The sequence below is a fragment of the Scyliorhinus torazame genome, chromosome 19, assembly GCF_047496885.1.
Source record: "Scyliorhinus torazame isolate Kashiwa2021f chromosome 19, sScyTor2.1, whole genome shotgun sequence".
In the NCBI taxonomy this organism is placed as follows: domain Eukaryota; kingdom Metazoa; phylum Chordata; class Chondrichthyes; order Carcharhiniformes; family Scyliorhinidae; genus Scyliorhinus; species Scyliorhinus torazame.
The window spans coordinates 51,842,147-51,864,958 of NC_092725.1; the positions used below are offsets into that span (position 1 = coordinate 51,842,147).

The 22,812-nt window shown below is 45.6% G+C and overlaps 1 protein-coding gene across 10 annotated transcripts in view; it reads right to left on the bottom strand.

Annotated features, from left to right (window-relative positions):
* The window catches only part of tbxas1 (thromboxane A synthase 1 (platelet)), a 463,069-nt gene that overhangs the window by 369,379 nt on the left and 70,878 nt on the right, over positions 1-22,812 (bottom strand). For 9 of the 10 annotated variants that reach the window (XM_072484269.1, XM_072484272.1, XM_072484265.1 and 6 more), the window contains exon 2: positions 4,566-4,701. In XM_072484269.1, the coding sequence (XP_072340370.1) occupies positions 4,566-4,669 (104 nt within the window). In that variant the 5' untranslated portion in view covers positions 4,670-4,701. Of the gene's footprint in view, positions 1-4,565; positions 4,702-21,528; positions 21,582-22,812 lie in introns of those variants that run through there. The other variant, XM_072484271.1, reaches the window with a different exon arrangement.

Sequence of the window (22,812 nt, forward strand, 5' to 3'; positions counted from 1 at the left end):
AAAGCCTTGGGATTTTCCTTAACCCTATTTGCCAATGACTTTTCATGACCCCTTCTAGCCCTCCTGACTCCTTGCTTAAGTTCCTTCCTACTTTCCTTATATGCCACACAGGCTTCGTCTGTTCCCAGCCTTTTAGCCCTGACAAATGCCTCCTTTTTCTTTTTGACGAGGCCTACAATATCACTCGTCATCCAAGGTTCCCGAAAATTGCCGTATTTATCTTTCTTCCTCACAGGAACATGCCTGTCCTGTATTCTTTTCAACTGACACTTGAAAGCCTCCCACATGTCAGATGTTGATTTGCCGGTCCTGATATGTAACCCACAGCCTCGCCGGTTGCAACAGCCCGAACAGCACCCCCTTTCTGTGGAGGACCGCCTTGGCCCGGTTGAATCCCACATGCTTCTTGGCCAGCTCTGCATTCCAGTCCTGATAAATACGGATCTCGGTGTTCTCCCACCTGCTGCTCCGCTCCTTCTTCGCCCATCGCAGGACACACTTCTTGTCGGTGAAGCGGTGGCACCTTACCACCATAGCTCGCCCTCGGCCTCCTCGCCAGGATTCTGTGCACCCCATCCAGCTCCAGGGACCGCGGGAAAGCCCCCGCGCCTATCAGCGTACCCAGCATCGTGGTCACATACGCCCCAACATCCGACCCCTCCACGCCTTCAGGGAGACCCAGAATCCGCAGGTTCTGCCTCCTTGACCTATTCTCCAGGTCCTCCAGCTTCTCCTGCCATTTTTTGTGCAGCGCCTCGTGCGCCTCCACTCTAACCGCCAGGCCCAGACTCTCAACCTCATTATCAGATGCCTTCTGCTGCACCTCGTTGATCGCCGTCCCCTGCATCTTCTGGGTCTCCATCAACCTTTCAATCAACGCGTTCATAGGGGCCAGCATCTCCGCCTTTAAATCAACAAAGCAGCTTCTTAAAAACTCCTGCTGCTCCCGTGACCACTGGGCCCACGCTGCCTGATCCCCGCCAGCCGCCATCTTGCTTTTTCACGCCCGTTCTCCTCTCTTCTCCAAAGCCACTTTTTTAACAGCCCCACTCCTGGTCCATTCCATACAGCACTGGGGGACCCTCATTGTTTCCTTCCCACACCGGGAATCGTCGTCAAAGTGCCGCTGGAGCTCCTTAAAAAGGGCCCAAAAGTCCGTTATGGGCGGGAGCTGCCAACCGTGCGACCTACCTAGGCATAGCCACAACCGGAAGTCGACATATATTTTTTAAACCTGCAGCTGTCAGAGACAATTCTGCAGTGGTTGTCCCCCCGAGGGAGCACGTTGGACGCACCAGTCCATGCAGTTTATTTTCTCGCCGACTGCTCTATTCCCACCCTCCCTGGAAGCGTTCAGCCTTTCGCAGAGAATATTTCATGCTGGATGCCCGCTAATTTGCAAGCCAGCTCAAAATCGCATTCCGGGGCTAGCTGGAAACACGTTTCACATCCAGGCCAAACGGACAAAACGTTCAGGCCATTCAGTGTTTTGATAGAGTAAATAAGGAGAAACTGTTCCCACTGTCAGGATGTTGAATAGAGGTTGCTAAGGTGGTCCCTCGTACTTAAGTTGGAATTGGAGTTTTAATTGCTTAATAGATTGTACCAAATATAAAGGGGATACAGATGGCACTGAGATTTTGATGTGATTGGTGAACACAAACTTAGGAGTCGAAGAACTCTTATTATAGAGTTACCTTCGGAGCTTAACAGTGGATACAGATTTACATAATTAGCAAAAGAACCAGAAGGAAGATAAGGAGACTTTTTTTTTTAGATGTATCTGTCTTATTCACCTCAAATCACATGTCAAAACAGGGGTATCTTTAACATTTGATCCCAACCCTATAAGAAGAGAAAAACGCCCATTGTTTACTGGGAGAGCAAGGATTGGTGAAGCAAGTGATAACAATATCCATGCAGACTGGTGAAGCAGAAGCCAAGACAGAGTCATAGAGGTATACAGCGCAGAAAAGGCCCTATGGTTTGGATTGGACTACCTGAAAGGGAGTGGAAGCAGATCCAATATTAACTTTCAATGGCGGAACTGGATAAAGCATTGAAAAGGTAGTATTTGCAGGATTATGGAGAAAGAGCATGGTGCTGGCACTAATTGGATAGGTCTTTCAAAGAGCCAGCACAGACATGGGCTGAATAACCTCCTTCTGCGCTTTGAGTTTTATGAAAGCAGCGCCAGATAAAATCCTGGTTACTAATGTACTCATTATTAAAACTCAAAATTAAGAGCTCAGCCCACAGACAAGCTCATGTCTGGTAAAATGGTGAGGTTGTGAATGTGCATGTGATTTTAATCAGGCAGCACCATATCCAATATGTAACGCAAATGGGGGAACCCAAATGATATTATGGAAATTAGTTCAGCAGTGTGGAGGGAAAAGGAAACTCTCGCTTACACAAGGCCTCAGGAAGGTCCCAAAACTCTTTACAGAGTTGTTTGGAAGCAGGGTCACTGCAGCAGAGCAAATGCGCATAGCTAATTGCCACACAAAAAAATCTGAGATAAGTGAAAAGATAATCTTCTCTTGGTGCTGTTGGTGAGAGATAAATATTGACAAAGCCGCCAAGTATACTCACCCCCCCCCCCCCCCCAAAATCTGGCAGTCAAGCAAATGGGTAATGAATATTTTTGTTTTCCAATTGGAATAGGAAGGCATTACGTCACAAAGATGGATGCGTAGACTGACAAATAACTGTAACGTATGGGCAAGTCATGTGATAAAATCTCCAGGAATACATTTAAATCACAGCTGGCAACTTTAATCTGAACAAATTTTTGGTCTTTTATGCCCAAAAATCATGCAAACGGGATCTTGGTTTACCGGGTCACCTAAGAAATAGTGCTGACTCCCTCGTTACTGTACAGATGTCTCAGCCTAGGCTGTGCTCTCAAGGTTCCATAGTATAATTTGACTCTGACTCAGAGGCTAGTGTTATCACTGATGCAAGCTGGCAGGTAACAGTATTTTTATTTTTATTTCAAAATATCTGTCTTGATTTCTCCCCCCATCTCTTGGCTTCTCTCTCACTCTGTAACACATCTTTGCTACACAGCTTTATAATACTTTCAATCGCTCTCCTCCTTTCTATTAATGTCAGGTTAGTTGTATTGTTATGTTACACAGGTGAAGGGCATTGCTTGATTAAGTATTTTGAGCACACTGGGTGGGGTAGGGAGAGAGCTGTGAGACTGAACAAAGTCAACAAATTCTCTCAACAAAGAAAAGTTCTGGATTAGAATAGTTAGATGGTTATTTTTCACCAGCGCAGATGCAATGGACCAAAGGGCCTTTTCTGGTCTATAGACCTCGATGACTCAGTCTTGGCTTCTGCTTCACCAGCCGGCATGGATATTATTAACATTTTCTTCACCAATCCTCACTCTCCCAGTAAACAATGGGCATTTTTCTCTTTTTACAAGGCTGGGCTCAAATGTTAGATACCACTGTTTTGATGTGTGTTTTGATGTGAACAGAATAGCTCGAGTTGGATGGAATGCACTCCCAACAGCTTGCTGGCATTCAACAATTAGGCCTAGCTGTAAAGTGGGAGATGAATAGAGAATTAAATACATTACTTAAATACTCTAGGTCCTATTGGATGATGTACAGAGTACAAAAAGGCAGGGGAAATTGATGAAAGGAACTACTGAACCAGAGTGATGAAAAATTTGTTTACAGCGCAGTCAGTTATTAACCTGGTCATCTGGATTTCCATATGGAAAGGGATGTCATCTTGATGTCTAAAGATGCTCAGGCAATGTGGTGGTGAACCAAGTCACTGCTCCAATTCACAGTGCCAGAAAAAATGTCCTGGGCCCAGCTTGCAACCACGATCCCACACAATGTGAGTTCTTAACCTCAGCCCGCATTCTCAGCCAAGAAATGCAGAATGGAGGTTCAGCATTTCCTAATCCGGGATGGGTGGGCACTGGGAGCAGGGGAGCAGACTGTTGAGCCTTATAGGGCTCCTTTGTCCATTGCTTCATGGCTACTCACACAATGTCTTGGGGACAGGGCGGTAGCGTTGCAGATGGCTTATAAAATGACAAAGGGTGTGAAAACAGGAGGAAATTAAATACAGGAGTAATTACACCACAAGAAAAGGTGAGACCAGTGTCTGCACAATTAGGTACTCTGACACCAGATTGGAGACTATCCCACGAATGGTTGAGCCGGTCACTCTGCCCAACATCACTGTGCTAGTGCACAAGTTCACATTTGCAAACGTCTACTTGCTGGTAGGTCTGTGACTCTCTTTTGTTATTAAGAACATCGCATCACACTGCGGTACACTTCTACATGCAAAAGGAACTCAGATCATCTACCTGGGGAAACTTTCGAAACTTGATCTTCACACAGTGTGAACTGACCTGTACTGGTGAGCTCACACTTTGTGACTTCAGTGCATTTTAGAGTGAGATGGATGACCAGATTCTCGAATGATACTGACACTGTATGTCACACATGCAAAGCTAATTCTTATGAACAAGAAAGCTGCGCTGCAATGAAAATCTCAAATAAAATGAAAACATTTAAACTACTTACCAATACAGAAGGCCAAGGAAGACCATGAATAATCCAACAGAAACTGTTGTCGCAGTGAGCTCCATCGAAGCAGCAGGAACTCTCGGGTCTGCCAAAGATTCCATCTTCAGGGTGTTTGTTCGAATCCTGCGTAATACTGAAGAAACAGAAGCAATAGATCGTGCCACATGCTGAACTGATTGAGCAATTTGCAACAAGGCAGTTTGTTTGTCACGCAGGTCAATAGGCCAGGAAAGTAAACAGGCACAGTAATGTTTACCAACTAACTATGAAGAACAGATTTGACAAAACAGCTCAGAACTGAGGGAAGATTTTTTTCCCCGGCTCTCTGAAGGAAAACATTCTCTATTGAGTAGGCACAGCCAAGATGTGCTCATTGTGCATACATGGATTATTAGCAGAGAAGGCGCGGAGGCGATTTATTCGGGTGGCACCAGGATGAGGACCTGTAAAGGGACTACAGAAAATTGAGTTTCCTTTTATGCCAGACAAGATTATGGAGAGATTTAATGGGTGTGTTCAAAATCATGAGAGGTTTTGACATCATAAATAAGGAAAAGTTGTTTTCCACTGACAACTCGGAGCGCATAAATTTAAGAACATTGGCAAACAAACAAGAGGGGTGATGGGAGAATTTATTTTAGTTATGATCTTGAATACATTTCCTGAAAGGGTGGTGGAAGCTGATTCAATACGTAGTAATTTCCTAAAGGGAATTAGTTATATACAGAAAAAGGAAATGTTTTCAGGGCTCTGAGGAAGGTGTAGGCAAGCGAATGGGAACAATTGGATAGCTTTTTCAAAGAGCTAGAACAAGCATGATGGACCAAATGTCCTCTTTGTGTGCAATCCAGATCCATGACCCTATTCTGTGTGAGCTTAGACCCCATGGCCATCACAGTTGAATCAAAATAGTGTTTGAAAAGATGCAACGGCAGAATTATCCATCATATCTTAGCTCAGGTTACAAGTTTTTTTCTATTCTAACAGCTGGATGTAGGATAGAATTGATTAACAGAGAGAAATGTTTTTGGATGACTGCTTATTGTTGCAGCTTTTTTCTCATAAATGCATTCAGGAGAATGATTTTTCTGGGAGCAAACTGCCAATTACTCTTTTTGATTAATCTACAGAAGAGTCAATTGGTAACACAGAACCAACGGCCCCAGATTCAATGCTTGATTCGTTAGGATGTCAGAGGGAAAAAAAGGTCAAACTCCCGTTACTTAGGACTCAAGATAATATGAGGCTTGATGCCCTGTACTACCATCCAGTTGGTATTTAATACTGACACCAGAGGACGGTCGATCTTTGATTTCTTTCAGAAAATATTTTATTGAGGCATTTATAATTTTAACACTTTTCAACAACATCCAACAAAGACAGAACCCACAACAAAATAACCATCATCCCCGCCGAATACAGATCCCCAACCAACATGGCTTATAAAAAACACACCGCCAGCCCTTCCCTGCCCTCGCGCCATTAGTTTTCCTACCCTTATTCGTCACTTCCCTGCCTCCCCTTTTTCCCCACCCCAGCAGCCGCCCACCCCACGCTCTCCCCCATTGACAGTCTAATTTTTCTCGAAGAAGTCGATGAATGTCTGCCACATCCGAGCGAACCCTTGTAACGAACCCATCAAGGAAAATTCAATTCAAGGAAAACCCACCATGTCGCTAACCCAAACCCCCGACTTCGGGGACGTCCCTCCATCCCTGTAATATCCATCTCCAGGCCAAAGGCCAAAACGTCGGCCTCTCCCCCCGCCTGGGCTCCCATGTCTTCCGACATTCCAAAGATCGCCACCTCTGGACTCGAGGCCATCGTCCCTTGCAGGACCTCTTGACATGACCTATGTGAAGATGAGGTGTGAAGTTTCAGTTGGGGCGATGGATAGTTACAAGGTAGCGAGGAAGGATCTAAAGAGAGAGCTAAGACGAGCAAGGAGGGGACATGAGAAGTATTTGGCAGGTAGGATCAAGGAAAACCCAAAAGCTTTCTATAGGTATGTCAGGAATAAGCGAATGACTAGGGTAAGAGTAGGACCAGTCAAGGACAGGGATGGGAAGTTGTGTGTGGAGTCTGAAGAGATAGGCGAGATACTAAATGAATATTTTTCGTCAGTATTCACTCAGGAAAAAGATAATGTTGTGGAGGAGAATGCTGAGACCCAGGCTATTAGAATAGATGGCATTGAGGTACGTAGGGAAAAGGTGTTGGCAATTCTGGACAGGCTGAAAATAGATAAGTCCCCGGGGCCTGATGGGATTTATCCTAGGATTCTCTGGGAGGCCAGGGAAGAGATTGCTGGACCTTTGGCTTTGATTTTTATGTCATCACTGGCTACAGGAATAGTGCCAGAGGACTGGAGGATAGCAAATGTGGTCCCTTTGTTCAAAAAGGGGAGCAGAGACAACCCCGGCAACTATAGACCGGTGAGCCTCACGTCTGTAGTGGGTAAAGTATTGGAGGGGATTATAAGAGACAAGATTTATAATCATCTAGATAGGAATAATATGATCAGGGATAGTCAGCATGGCTTTGTGAAGGATAGGTCATGCCTCACAAACCTTATCGAGTTCTTTGAGAAGGTGACTGAACAGGTAGACGAGGGTAGAGCAGTTGATGTGGTGTATATGGATTTCAGTAAAGCGTTTGATAAGGTTCCCCACGGTAGGCTATTGCAGAAAATACGGAGGCTGGGGATTGAGGGTGATTTAGAGATGTGGATCAGAAATTGGCTAGCTGAAAGAAGACAGAGGGTGGTGGTTGATGGGAAATGTTCAGAATGGAGTTCAGTTACAAGTGGCGTACCACAAAGATCTGTTCTGGGGCCGTTGCTGTTTGTCATTTTTATAAATGACCTAGAGGAAGGCGCAGAAGGGTGGGTGAGTAAATTTGCAGACGACACTAAAGTCGGTGGTGTTGTCGACTGTGTGGAAGGATGTAGCAGGTTACAGAGGGACATAGATAAGCTGCAGAGCTGGGCTGAGAGGTGGCAAATGGAGTTTAATGTAGAGAAGTGTGAGGTGATTCACTTTGGAAGGAATAACAGGAATGCGGAATATTTGGCTAATGGTAAAGTTCTTGGAAGTGTGGATGAGCAGAGGGATCTAGGTGTCCATGTACATAGATCCCTGAAAGTTGCCACCCAGGTTGATAGGGTTGTGAAGAAGGCCTATGGAGTGTTGGCCTTTATTGGTAGAGGGATTGAGTTCCGGAGTCAGGAGGTCATGTTGCAGATGTACAAAACTCTGGTACGGCCGCATTTGGAGTATTGCATACAGTTCTGGTCACCGCAATATAGGAAGGACGTGGCGGCTTTGGAGTGGGTGCAGAGGAGATTTACCAGGATGTTGCCTGGTATGGAGGGAAAATCTTATGAGGAAAGGCTGATGGACTTGAGGTTGTTTTCGTTGGAGAGAAGAAGGTTAAGAGGAGACTTAATAGAGGCATACAAAATGATCAGGGGGTTAGATAGGGTGGACAGTGAGAGCCTTCTCCCGCGGATGGAAATGGCTGGCACGAGGGGACATAGCTTTAAACTGAGGGGTAATAGATATAGGACAGAGGTCAGAGGTAGGTTCTTTACGTAAAGAGTGGTGAGGCCGTGGAATGCCCTACCTGCAACAGTAGTGAACTCACCAACATTGAGGACATTTAAAAGTTTATTGGATAAGCATATGGATGATAATGGCATAATGTAGGTTAGATGGCTTTTGTTTTGGTGCAACATCGTGGGCCGAAGGGCCTGTACTGCGCTGTATCGTTCTATGTTCTATGACGTCTGCAAATCCATGCCAAAAGCCCCTCAGCCTCAGACACGCCCAGAACATGTGTACATGATTCGCAGGACTTGCCCCACATCGTCCACACCTGTCCTCCACCTTCTCAAAGAACCTGCTCATCCGGGCCACAGTCATATGAGCCCTGTGGACCACCTGGAATTGCATCAGGCTGAGCATGGCACACGACAAGGATGCCTTAAGTCTCCACAGGGCCTCCTCCCATACCCAGACTCCAACTCTTTCCCCCCCCCACCCCCAACTCTTCTTTCCATTTTCTCATCACCTCCCCTATCGGGGCTCCCTCCCACTCCATCAGCTGCTTATAGATCTCCAAGACCTTCCCCTCCCCAACTCCTGTTCTCGACGTCACCTTATCCTGTAACCCCCTTTGTGTGAGGCGTGGAAAGCTCGAAACCTGCCTCCGTACAAAATCACTCAGTTGCAGGTGCCGGAACCCGTTCCCACCTGGCAACTCAAACTCCTCCTCCAACTCCTCCAAACGCGGAAAACCCTCATCAAGAAAGAGATCCCCAAATCTCTCGAACCCTGCCCACTGCCACCTCTGAAAGTCCCCGTCCAGCCCCCCTAGGACGAACTGGTGGTTATTGCATATCGGTGCCTACACCAACGCCCCTTCCGAACCCATGTGCTGCCGCCACTGTCCCCACACACTATGGCTGCCACTACTACCTGGCTTGTGGAGTACCGAGCCGGCGAGAACGGCAGAGGTGCCGTTAACACTGCCCTTAAACTCATGAGGTTACAGGATGCCGACTCCACCCACTCCCACACTGACCCCTCCCTCACTACCCACTTCCTGACCATCGCTATATTCGCCGGCCAGTAATAGTTAATGAAGTTCGGAAGAACCTTCCCGCTCCTACCACTAAGGGGGATACAGGATAGGGTAGTTTCCAGAATGCGGGTGGGAGAAGGGAGGGTTTCGGACATTTATAAGGAACTCATGGGGTCAGAGGAAACACAGACCGAGGAGCTGAAACACAAATGGGAAGAGGAGTTAGGAGGAGAGATAAAGGACGGTCTCTGGGCGGACATGTTGAGCAGAGTCAACGCCTCCACATCATGTGCCAGGCTCAGCCTGATACAGTTCAAGGTGGTTCAGTGGGCTCACATGACAGTGGCCCAGGTGAGCAGGTTCTTTGGGGTAGAAGATAGGTGTGCAAGGTGTGCGGGAGGACCAGCGAACCATGTTCATATGTTCTGGGCATGTCCGAAGCTTAGGGGATTCTGGCAGGGGTTTGCGGATGTCATGTCCAAGGTGTTGAAAACAAGGGTGGCACTGAGTCCAGAGATGGCAATTTTCGGAGTGTCAGAAAACCCAGGAATCCAGGAGGAGAAAGAGGCAGACGTTCCAGCCTTTGCCTCTCTGGTAGCCGGGAGACGGATATTATTAGCTTGGAGGGACTCAAAGCCCCCTAAGTCGGAGGCCTGGCTAACTGACATGGCTAGCTTTCTCTGTCTGGAGAAAATCAAGTTCGCCCTGAGAGGGTCAATGTTAGGGTTCGTCCGGAGGTGGCAGCCGTTCGTCGACTTCTTTGAGGAAAAATAACCGTCAACAGAAGGAGGGCGGATTTGGTTTAGTTTAGAGTAGGGTGTTAGAAAAGGTGGGACCCATGAGGGAGGAAGACGGCTTTTGTACTATATTTATATTTGTATATACACTGTTTCTTCTGTTATTATTATAAAATCATAAATACCTTCAATAAAATGTTTATGTAAAAAAAAGAAAAACATAGTTTGATTAAAGATAGTCAGCATGGCTTTGTGAGGGGAAAGATCATGCCTCACAAGCCTCACAGAATTCTTTGAGGATATGACGATACACATTGATGAAGGTCGGGCAGTGGATGTGGTGTATATGGATTTCAGTAAGGCATTTGATAATGTTCCCCATGGTAGCTTCATTCAGAAAGTTCAGGAGCCATGGGATACAGGAAATGTTGGCTGTCTGGATACTGAATTGGCTGGCCAAAAGAAGAGTGAGAGGTAGTGGATGGAAAGTATTCCGCCTGGAGGTCGGTGACCAGTGGTGTCCCGCAGGAATCTGTTCTGGGACCTCTGCTCTTTGTGGTTTTTATAAATGAGTTGGATGAGGAAGTGGAAGGGTGGGTTAGTAAGTTTGTCAATGACACGAAGGTTGGTGGAGTTATAGATAGTGTCGAGGGCTGTTGCAGGTTACAACAGGACATTGGCAGGCTGCAGAGCTGGGCTGAAAAGTGGCAGATGGAGTTCAACTTAGATAAATGTGAAGTGATTCATTTTGGAAGGTCGATTTTGAATGCTGAATACAGGAAAAAAAGGCAGGATTCTTGGAAGTATGGAGAAACAGAGGGATCTTGGGGTCCACGTACATAGATCCCTCAAAGTTGCCACCCAGGTTGATAGGGCTGTTATGAAGGCATATGGTGTGTTGGCTTTCATTAACAGGGGGATTGAGTTTAAGAGCCACGAGGTTTTGCTGCAGCTTTATAAAACCCTGGTTCGACCACACTTGGAATATGGTGTCCAGTTCTGGTCACCTCATTATAGGAAGAATGTGGATGCTTTGGAGAGGGTGCAGAGGAGATTTACCAGGATGCTGCCTGGACTGGAGGGCTTATGAAGAAAGGTTGAGGGAGCTTGGGCTTTTCTCACTGGAGCGAAGAAGGAAGACAGGTGACTTCATAGAGGTGTACAAGGTGATGACAGGCATGGATAGAGTGGATAACCAGAGACTTTTCCCCAGGGCGGAAATGGCTGTCACGAGGGGACATAATTATAAGGTGATTGGAGGAAGGTATAGGGGAGTTGTCAGAGGTAGGTTCTTTACACAGAGAGTGGTGGGTGCATGGAATGCACTGCCAACAGAGGACCCACACGCAGACGGAGGACCCACACGCAGATGGAGGACACACACGGAGGACACACGCACATGGAGGACACACACATACTACCGTCTGTCTTTTGTTCTTAAAAGTTGGTTAATTTTAAAAAAAATAATTTTTATTGTCACAAGTAGGCTTACATGAACACTGCAATAAAATTACTGTGAAAAGCCCGAGTCACCACATTTCGGCACCTGTTCGGGTACACAGAGGAAGGATTCAGAGTATCCAATTCACCTAACAGCACGTCTTTCGGGACTTGGGGGAGGAAACCGGAACATCGAGAGGAAACGCACACAGACACAGGGAGAACGTGCAGACTCCGCACAGACAGTGACCCAAGCCAGGAATCGAACTGGGACCCTGGAGCTATGAAACAATAGTGCTAACCACTGTGCTACCCACTGACACCATGCCGCCCACATTGCAGTATCTTAAAGCTCGAACACATTCTTCCTCCCTTCAGTTTTGATAAAGAGTCAAAGGACTTGAAACGTTAACTCTGCTTTCTGTCCTAATAGATGCTGCCAGACCTGCTGAGTTTTCCAGAATCCTCTGCTCTTACTTCAGATTGCAGCATCCGCAATATTTTGCTTATTTTAGATTGTAAATAGCATGGGAGCTATCACCCAGCCTTGCTTGACCCAAGTCTGGATTGGAAAGGTGTCAGGTTTCAGATCTCCCACTCAAGGCAGTGGCATTCGCGTCCATCATGGAACAATTGCAGGATTGGAAAACCAAATTGTTCCACAAAGCCTTGTAATTTACTAAGTCAATTGCTTTGATCTGATCGGTGAATGCAAGGAAGAGCTCCTGATGTTGTTCTTCACATTTTTAAATAAGATTTGTCGAACAATAAAGACCATATCAGAGGGTCCTCTGGAACGTCTAAAGTCACCGTCTCTGGGAAGATTGCCTCGGCCACTGGAAGTTGGTGATTCAGGAGAATGCATGCACAATTTTCCCTGCAACAAACAAGAGGGAAGTACTTTGACAGCTTTCACTGTATGATTTATCTAACTTCTTGAAGACTTTTGAAGGTACAATTGTTGTATTCCTGAGGGAAGGGAATGGGCGAGAGAAGGTGCAAGTTCTTTTTCTTCTCAAAACTGTAGGATGAGTGCATGGAGGTTTGATGTGAGAAGACAGCCAGCTTTGAAAACCTCAGCTGGAATGCCATTCGGGCCATCGGCTTTTTGTTTGTTTGCTTGCTGTCCGTAGATTCTACCACAGGTACTGGGGGATGGCCTGGAGAGTATTAGCTGCCACTGAAGATTCACGGTTCAGGAGTTGTTCAAAATGTTCTTTCCAGATGGCAGTGTCATCTTTCAGAGGAGAAACACCATCCTATGGACGAAAGGATTTTATCCATTTTTTCTCAGCCAAATGATGGCCCTTCAAAGAAGCTTCCCCTGTCATGATGATCAGCATACTGTCGAATCCCGTAGGCTTTCTCTTCCCAGGTATCCTTTATCTTCCTGCTTTGTCAATGGGCCTCGCACAAATGTCTAGTGCAGCTGACTTTATTTGATCGCATTGTTCTGGAATGCAGACTCAATGCTCAATGGGCCAAATGCCCCTCATAACCTTGTTCCCCCTAAACATCTTTATCAGAGTCAATGATCAGGGTGTAAGCACGGATGATGGCGGCATTTGATAATGGCTGCACTGCAAGTGAAATGTTAGGCGTCTTTGATTGGGGAATTCTGGCAGAGCATCCAAAGCCATATTCTGAACAGCAAAACAGACTCCATAGATGTGAGAGTTGCTGCCACCTTTCCCTCCCAGTAGGTGTATCTCCCCACTTATTCTTTCAGGTATCAGGAAGATGGGTCTCCTGTGATGTGTTATGTACTCTGGGATAACACAGGCTGCAACTGGATGCAGCTTTAACCAAAAAATACTCCAGACCTTGAAGTTAGTTCAATCTGATTTATTGAACCAGTAGCAGTTAGCACAGTTCTCTACAAGTTCGACTCTCTGCTAACCTAAGTGTGGTTACTCTGTCTGACTGAACCAGACTAGCTCTTAGCTACGTGCTGGAGGTGTGATACCGTACATACACCCTGACTCACTCTGTAGATGTTCATCAGTAGAAAGAGGCGGAGTGTGAGCGCCTTGTGCCTTTTATAGTGAGATACCACCCCTGAGTGTCCTGCCTGCTCATTGGTCATGTCCTGTTCTCTGTGTTCATTAGCTGCCTGTCTGTGCCTGTTTGTATATTATCTGCATATCATGACATCCTGGAGCGCAGCAATGTTAATTTGGAGTCTTGATAGCTCAACAGCAGCTCTTCTTTTCACAGCCACTCTTTTTTTTAAATAAATTTAGAGTATACAATTAATTTTTTCCAATTAAAGGGCAATTTAGAGTGGCCAATTTACCTAACCTGCACATTGTTGGGTTGTGGGGGCGAAACCCACACAAACACGGGGAGAATGTGCAAACCCCACAGACAGTGACCCAGAGCCGGGATCGAACCTGGGACCTCGACGTTGTGAAGCAGCAATGCTAACCACTGTGCTGCCCTTTTCACAGTCAACCCTGCACAGAGTTATGGGGATAGGGTGGGGGAGTTGTCCGAGGTAGAGTGCTCTTTTGGAGGGTCGGTGCAGATTCAATGGACCATATGGCTTCTGCACTCTAACCTTTATATGGTTCCGCCCACAGGTAATATAGTTGCATAAGGTCGTTGGAGACTTGTGTTCAGATAGAGGTGTCCTTGGGCAGGACCACCTGTGATTTTATAGTTCTCTTCAGGATACCCTTTGTTCATTCCAAATCGTAGACTCCCTACAGTGCACTGTAGAAATTCTATGAATTGAGATTAATCCATGAATGTTCTCTTGTTTCTTTCCCGCAAAGGTGGTAATCTCTAGCCAGGAGAAAGTCGGATTGCCTAACTTTAGGGCACCGTTTCTAGACCATTCTCCATTTGTGCGGCACAGCAGTTAGCACTGCTGCCTCACAGCACCAGGGACCCGGGGTTCAATTCCAGCCTTGGGTCACTGTCTGTGTGGAGTTTGTACGTTCTCCCTGTGTCTGTGTGTGTTTCCTCTGGGTGCTCCTGTTTCCTCCTACAGTTCAAAGATGTACAGGTTCGGTGGATTGGCCATGATAAATTGCTCCTTAGTGTCCAGGGATGTGCAGGTTAGGTTACAGGGATATGGGAGAGTGGATGTAGGTAGAGTGCTTTTTTGAAGGGTCGGTGCAGATTCAATGGGCCAAATGGCCTCCTTCTCTACTGTAGGGATTCTACAATTTGGAATGAACAAAGAGTATCCTGAAGAGAACTACTAAAGCACAGGTGTTGCTGCCCAAGGACACCTTTATCGGAACACAAGTCTCCAGTGATCTTCATGCATCTATTACCTATGGGCAGAACCATAGAAAGGTTACAGTGCAGAAAAAGGCCATTCAGCCCATCGTGTCTGCACCGGCCCAAAAACAGCTTCTCATTTTAATCTCGCTTTCCAGCACTTAGTGCATAGCCTTTCAGGTACTTCAAATACAAATCCAGGTACCTTTTAAATGAGCTGACCATTTTCAGCCTCAGTCACCAACAGAGGCAGTGAATTCCAGGCACCCACCACCCTCTAGATGAAGACATTTTTCCTCATGTCCCCTCACATCCTTCTACCAATCATCTTAAATCTGTGCCTCCTGCTAATTGACCCCCTCAACGAAGGAAAACAGGTCTTTCCTGTCTACCCTGTTTAGGCCCCTCATAATTTTGTACACCGCAATTAGGTCACCGCTTAGCCTCCTCCGTTCAGTGGATAGCACTGGGACTGCGGCGCTGAGGATGCGGGTTCGAATCCCGGCCCTGGGTCACTGTCCGTGTGGAGTTTGCACATTTTCCCCATGTCTGCGTGGGTTTCACCTCCACAACCTAAAGATGTGCAGGTTAGGTGGATTGGCCACGCTAAATTGCCCCCGAATTGTAAAAAAAAAAAATTAGGTATTCTAAATTTAAAATAAAAGAGCCTCCTCCATTCTCAGGGAAACAACCCTCGCCTATCTAACCTCTCCTCAGAGATGTAAATCGCCTCGGCACTCTCTCCAGAGCAATGATGCCCTTCCTGTAATGTGGTATACAAAACTCTAGCTGTGGCCTAACCAGTGTTTTATACAGATCCATCATTACATCCCTGCTTTTGCATTCAGTACCTTGCCCAATAAAGGAAAGCATTCAATTTGCTTTCTTAACCACCTTGTTCAGCTGTTCTGCCACCTTCAAGGACCTTTGTACATGATCCCCAAGATCTCTCACTTCCTCAACCCTTCCCAATATTTTCCCGTTTATTGAGTATTCCGTTGCTTTGTTTGCCCTCCCCAAATGCATTACTTCACACTTTTCCGGATTGAATTCCATTTGCCACTTTTCTGCCAACTCTACCAAACCACTGATATCATTCTGGAGTTGATAGCTATCCTCTTCACTGTCAATACAAGGCCAAGTTTTGCGTTGTCTGCAATTTCCCAATCATGCCTCCCACATTTAAGTCTTGGGACTCCCAGGTTCAAAGAGCTGTCCCTGTCACAAATTATCAATCGCCACAGGATTTGGCAGTCGGACCCTGGTAAAAGCCTGTGATTGACTTCATTTAATGTGGGGACCTTGGGGCGGCAACATTGTCCACATGATCTTGACAGGTTAGTGATCCAATTTCAGCGACAGATCAAACCATAATGACCGGGAACACCTTGCCGCTGCAACCTTCTTTAACCGTTGCAACCATTGAGAAGCACAGTTCTCCTTGGCCTGTTCTGCCTTTGAGAACTTTTCGGACTTCACTTTGTCTGACATCTCGCTGCCCCTTGCTGCCACGAGTGGCCTTGCAAGGCGCAAGAAACTCCTGACGGCATCACTCATGGGATCTTGGCAACCGCAAATCATTGCTGCACATCGAGGTGGCGATCCATCGAGAAGCCTCACACCTCGGGTCATCCAATATTATGGTGTCGTGCCTTCCTGTGCCAACTGTAAAGCTAACAGATCTCCATAAAATAATTCGGTGATTCTTGACTGCTCGTCAAACTGCTTTATCTCCAATGTCCAACATAACATGTTCACAGATATTTTAAAGCTTTCGCAATGTTTTCACACAACATGGTCCTGGTGATTTTTTTTCTTCCAATGTTGGTTAAGCCGTCATTTTATTGCCGATCCCTAGTTGCCCTTCAGAAGATGGAGGGGAGTTGCCTTCTTGCACCGCTGCAGTCCTCGAGATGTCAGAACACCCACAGTGCTGTTAGGGAGGGAGTTCCAGGATGTTGCCCCAGCGACAGTGAAGGAGCGACAATACATTTCCAAGTCAGGGTGGTGAGAGACTTGGAGGGGAACCTAGGTGGTAGTGGGTTTGGAAAGTGCTCTCTAAGGAGCTTTGGCGAGTTCCTGCAGTGCATCTTGTAGATGGTACACATGGCTGCCACGGATTAGTTTTTAATTCCTGGAGACTCCATGGAAATCCAGTCTTCAGAAGAGCAAAAGAAAAAACTACCAATTGTGGTAATATTAATTTTCCTCTTTTAATGCTGTCATGCATCATCAGCATCCACACCTTTAGCTATTACCAGCAGAGGCCAAATTCAAAATAAACCTCGACATCTAATTCTTCCGCCCGATGATATTTTCCTGAACTCTACTCCAAATCCAACTCTGTCATTAATCAATTACAGCTGGAACAGAGTGACTGGGTACATTTACCAAGCTACGTAAAACGCACAGAGGAATCCGTAACCTTTGGACTTTTGACCGCAGTGCTTAAAGGCAGCCTGAAAAAGTAACTTGCAAAGTTTATTTTGCTTGGGCCAGATATTAAAACAGTCCGTCTGTGCAGATGGATGTTAATGATCCCATAACAATATATAGAAGAGTTCTTCTGGCATCTTTACCTCAACTTATAAACAAACTGACTGGTCATTCACCTCGTGGCTAGCTGGCATAAAATAGATGACATAACTCCATAGCTTCACACAGTCATTCTGCAGTGCCTTACTATCACATTAAAAAAACATGAAGCACAAAGCCTTATTCAACAGATTCTCTGGATTCCTCAACTGAAAGCCAGACCTGTTGCTAGCTGCGATGGAGATATTGTACAAAAGAGAAGTTCCTGATAATGTTAATCGGGTCAGCATAGTTTCTTGGACTATATTTGACCATCCAAGGGGATTGGAGAGGATTTCTTGGTGATTTGAAAAGCTAAAACACACAGAAAATACTGGAAACACTCAACCAGTCAGGCAGAATTTTCCAGTCTGTTCATCACTCTCCCACTGCCCAAATTGACCTGGGTTTCGGTGTTCCTTCACCTCTCTCAGAAGATTACATGTCTTTGGATTGGGTGGGGAGACTCGATTACTTGCTGTATCTACATACTGACGTTTTGTGATTCATGTGCAAGGACACCCAGATCCCTCTATATTGCAGCATTCTGCAGTCCCTCTTTGTTTACAATAATATTGTTTGTTCTGGGCCAGGGCTTAGAAACTCCAAAGTATATTATGAAGTCCACCTGACCTTTATGTTGAATTTGGCTAGGATGAGCACAAGAGCCTTTCCTTGAGGTGTGATTCATCAGTCTTGCTAGACACATTTTTAAAAGAATTTTAGAGTACCCAATTCATTTTTAGGAACAGGGCTAAATTGCTAGACACTTTAATCCAAACAAGCTGGTTTATGGGGCTGGTTTAGCACAGTGGGCTAAACAGCTGGCTTGCAATGCAGAACCATGCCAGCAGCGCGGGTTCAATTCCCGTACTGGCCTCCCTGAACAGGCGCCGGAATGTGGCGACTAGGGGCTTTTCACAGTAACTTCATTGAAGCCTGCTTGCGACAATAAGCTATTATTATTACTATTAGCTTTATTCTAAAAGTTAATATATATATTCAATAACAAACATAAAGACACCACACAGCTACAGTAATCTATGTATAACACTTAATGAATTCCCCCTTAACTGTTCCAATTCAAACAGAAAATCCCATAAACCAAAAACCCCTTTTCAAGGGCATGACTCAGAACTCTGCATTCTCATCTGAATGAGACTGGATTTCCCCAAGGTTCTGATCCCATCTCAGCAGCAGATTTAACTCCTCCTGGAAAGCAAGCTATATCTTTTAAGTTCCCAAAGCAGGTAGCTATAATCAATGATTTCTTTTTACTGGAACAACACTTCAAAATGAAACCATAGAAAGACAGGAAAAATATACTTCTTTCTCCCTCTGAGTCCACAGCAGTCAAACTGAAAATGAAACTGACCAAACCTCACAGCCACAGCTCAGCTCCACCCACAAAATGACATCCATGAAGCCATGTGATAGAACAAAAACCTTTCTTCAAGGGACACTCCCATGACATGTTTTTCTGCCAGAGTGGGTAACCTCACATTTTCCTACATTATACTCCATCTGCCCAATCAATTAACCTAGCAGAATCCCTTAGCAGACTCTTTGTATTCTCCCAACAACTTACTTCCTGAGCTACTATCGCATCAGCACATTTCGCTACAATACAGTCAGTCTCTTCATCCAAGTCATTACTATTACTGGAAAGACACTGCTTGATTAGGGATAGTCAGCACGGATTTGTGAGGGGTAGGTCTTGCCTTACAAATCTTATTGAATTCTTTGAGGAGGTGACCAAGCATGTGGATGAAGGTAAAGCAGTGGATGTAGTGTACATGGATTTTAGTAAGGCATTTGATAAAGTTCCCCATGGTAGGCTTATGCAGAAAGTAAGGAGGCATGGGATAGTGGGAAATTTGGCCAGTTGGATAACAAACTGGCTAACCGATAGAAGTCAGAGAGTGGTGGTGGGTGGCAAATATTCAGCCTGGATCCCAGTTACCAGTGGCGTACCGCAGGGATCAGTTCTGGGTCCTCTGCTGTTTGTGATTTTCATTAATGACTTGGATGAGGGAGTTGAAGGGTGGGTCAGTAAATTTGCAGATGATACGAAGATTGGTGGAGTTGTGGATAGTAAGGAGGGCTGTTGTCGGCTGCAAAGAGACATAGATAGGATGCAGAGCTGGGCTGAGAAGTGGCAGATGGAGTTTAACCCTGAAAAGTGTGAGGTTGTCCATTTTGGAAGGACAAATATGAATGCGGAATACAGGGTTAACGGTAGAGTTCTTGGCAATGTGGAGGAGCAGAGAGATCTTGGGGTCTATGTTCATACATCTTTGAAAGTTGCCACTCAAGTGGATAGAGCTGTGAAGAAGGCCTATGGTGTGCTCGCGTTCATTAACAGAGGGATTGAATTTAAGAGCCGTGAGGTGATGATGCAGCTGTACAAAACTTTGGTAAGGCCACATTTGGAGTACTGTGTACAGTTCTGGTCGCCTCATTTTAGGAAGGATGTGGAAGCTTTGGAAAAGGTGCAAAGAAGATTTACCAGGATGTTGCCTGGAATGGAGAGTAGGTCTTACGAGGAAAGGTTGAGGGTGCTAGGCCTTTTCTCATTAGAACGGAGAAGGATGAGGGGCGACTTGATAGAGGTTTATAAGATGATCAGGGGAATAGATAGAGTAGACAGTCAGAGACTTTTTCCCCGGGTGGAACAAACCATTACAAGGGGACATAAATTTAAGGTGAAAGGTGGAAGATATAGGAGGGATATCAGAGGTAGGTTCTTTACCCAGAGAGTAGTGGGGGCATGGAATGCACTGCCTGTGGAAGTAGTTGAGTCGGAAACATTAGGGACCTTCAAGCAGCTATTGGATAGGTACATGGATTACGGTTAAATGATATAGTGTAGATTTATTTGTTCTCAAGGGCAGCACGGTAGCATTGTGGATAGCACAATTGCTTCACAGCTCCAGGGTCCCAGGTTCGATTCCGGCTTGGGTCACTGACTGTGCGGAGTCTGCACGTCCTCCCCGTGTCTGCGTGGGTTTCCTCCGGGTGCTCCGGTTTCCTCCCACAATCCAAAGATGTGCAGGTTAGGTGAATTGGCCAATGATAAATTGCCCTTAATGTCCAAATTGCCCTTGGTGTTGGGTGAAGGTGTTGAGTTTGGGGAGGGTGCTCTTTCCAAGAGCCGGTGCAGACTCAAAGGGCCGAATGGCCTCCTTCTGCACTATAAATTCAATGATAATCTATGATTAATCTAGGACAAAGGTTCGGCACAACATCGTGGGCCGAAGGGCCTGTTCTGTGCTGTATTTTCTATGTTCTATGTACTATAGATCTTAAATACTTGAAGCTCCAACTCCGATCCCTGTGGCACTCCTCAGTTTACCATCCTGTAAATGACCCATTTATCCCGACTCTTTATTTCCTGTTAGTTAGCCAGTTCTCTAACCATGCTAATATATCACCACCAACATCATAGAATTTCTTTCTGTTCCCTTCCCCTTGCTCTGTTCCTTCTTTTAAGATGTTCACATGTAGTATCTTGAGATACTAGTGAAGCATGTAGAAGTGGGAGTTTTGGTCATGATTTATTCCTTTCTTTACACATGCTGCCTGATTTGGTGATGTTTTCCCAGATTCCCAGTACCATCCCTATTTTCAGTTCTTTTTAAATCAGAAGATCGGTGTTGGATTCTAAGATACAATCGTCAGGAATAGTACAACACAAGCCTCTATGCCCTGGGCTAAGCAAAGAAAAATCAACCGGCCTCCACCCAGTGACCTCTTGGAGTAGGTGTCAGTTGAGGAACAGGGTTGGGAATTGGGTTGTGAGGCCATCTATAGTCAAATAATCGGTCAACAATCACTGTCAGGACCCACAAGTTAACAATGACCATTTGAGGATGGTGTCAAAAGACAGATGCTACTTGTGGAACTTCACTTGCAGTAGAATCCACAAGAATGGGAGGGGAAGAGGGTTAAAGAGGAAATGAAAAGCAACAATTGATTTTTTTCTATTCCACGTGGATAGATCCAATGGTAAACAAGATAAAAAAGACAATTAGCCAATGGGGAATTAACAATCTTGTCTGATGGATCACTTTTCTCTTATTGTAACGAAATACACATTGAACACAGTTTTATTTGGAAGTTATATAGTTTTCACTGAGCTAGTTCAGATATGACCATGTTCTTCACGTCACAGCTACAGCACGGTCTCATGGGCTCCATGGACGCTGTTATTTATAATAAATAATGTAGTTTCAGAAACCTGGCACTGGATCAGTTGAATTATCTAAGAGCTCAATGCACAATGAACTACTTTTGAAATGCTATGGTTGCTACGTAGCTGAATGCAGTAGCAATACTGTGCCAGCAATGTCCCAGCACAGTGACTGAGAGAGGAATGTTGCCCATGAACTTACTGGTTTTCTTTTGAGTACTGCAATGGAATCTGTAACATTCACCAGCATTGGCAGACTTAACCTCTCATTGGAAAAACATCATCTCCGACAACAATCCCTTAGTGCTGCCCCGCAACGTTAGACTAGAGCAGTGTTTGAACCTGCAACCTCCAGACACAGAAGCAATGCAGCCGCACTGATATTTTGGAAGTGGAGTGCCCTCTGCTGTGATAAAAGAATCTGTAAACGAGGATTCCAATTCTCTTGATTTATTCTGAATCTGGCTTTCCTAGAGACATATCTTTTCCAGTATTTGAATAGTAGCTAATAATAAAAGAGTGACCTGACATTTGAGGGTTCAAATCCCACTTGGAAAAATTGTGAAACTGAATTCAATAAATTTGGTTCTTTGAAGACTGCGACTAGTATTACAATGATCAGGAAAGAAACCCAAATGCAATTCCACTCTGAACCGCTGGCAAACTCCCAATGATTTCTGCAGTAGTTTAATAAACCCCTTCAGTTGTGCAAAATATCACAAATTGAAGTGTAAAACAAACTTTTTTTATATAGAAATTATTTTATTGAAGCATTTGTAATTTTCACAATTTAACATGTTGCCATTTCTAAAACAGCCCCGCCGGTCGATGCACAAAATACCCCCTAAAAGAACAATAAACAATCCCCCACTTCTCCCGCCCCTATACTGCATTCCCTGTCCTTATTTAACATTACCATGCCTCCTGTTTTTCTCCCTCCCACTTTTCCCTTTCCCCTTGCCCCCCACCCCCCCCTACTGCTGACGTTCAATTTTTGTGAAAGAAATCGATGAACGGCTACCAACTCCGGCGAACCCTGTATTGATCCTCTCAGGGCGAACTTGATATTCTCCAGACTGAGAAACCCTACCATATCGCTGACCCACATTCCTGACTTCGGGGCTCCGAGTCCCTCCATCTCAGCAAGATCCGTCTCCGGGCCACCAGGGAGGAGAAGGCCAGGATATTGCCCTCCCTCCCTCCCCCCCTTTGCCCCCGGATCCCCCGACACCCTAAATATTGCCAATTCTGGACTCGGAGTTACCCTACCTTCCAGGACTTCCGACATAACATCCGCAAATCCCTGCCAGAATTCTCTCCGTTTCGGACATGCCCACAACATATGAATGTGGTTGGCCGGGCTAACCCCACACCGTCCACATCTGTCCTCCACCTCCTCGAAGAACCTGCTCAAGTGGACTACCGTTATGTGGGCTCTGTGGACTGTGGAAAGCCCTCCTGGATGAATAGATCCCCAAACCTCTCA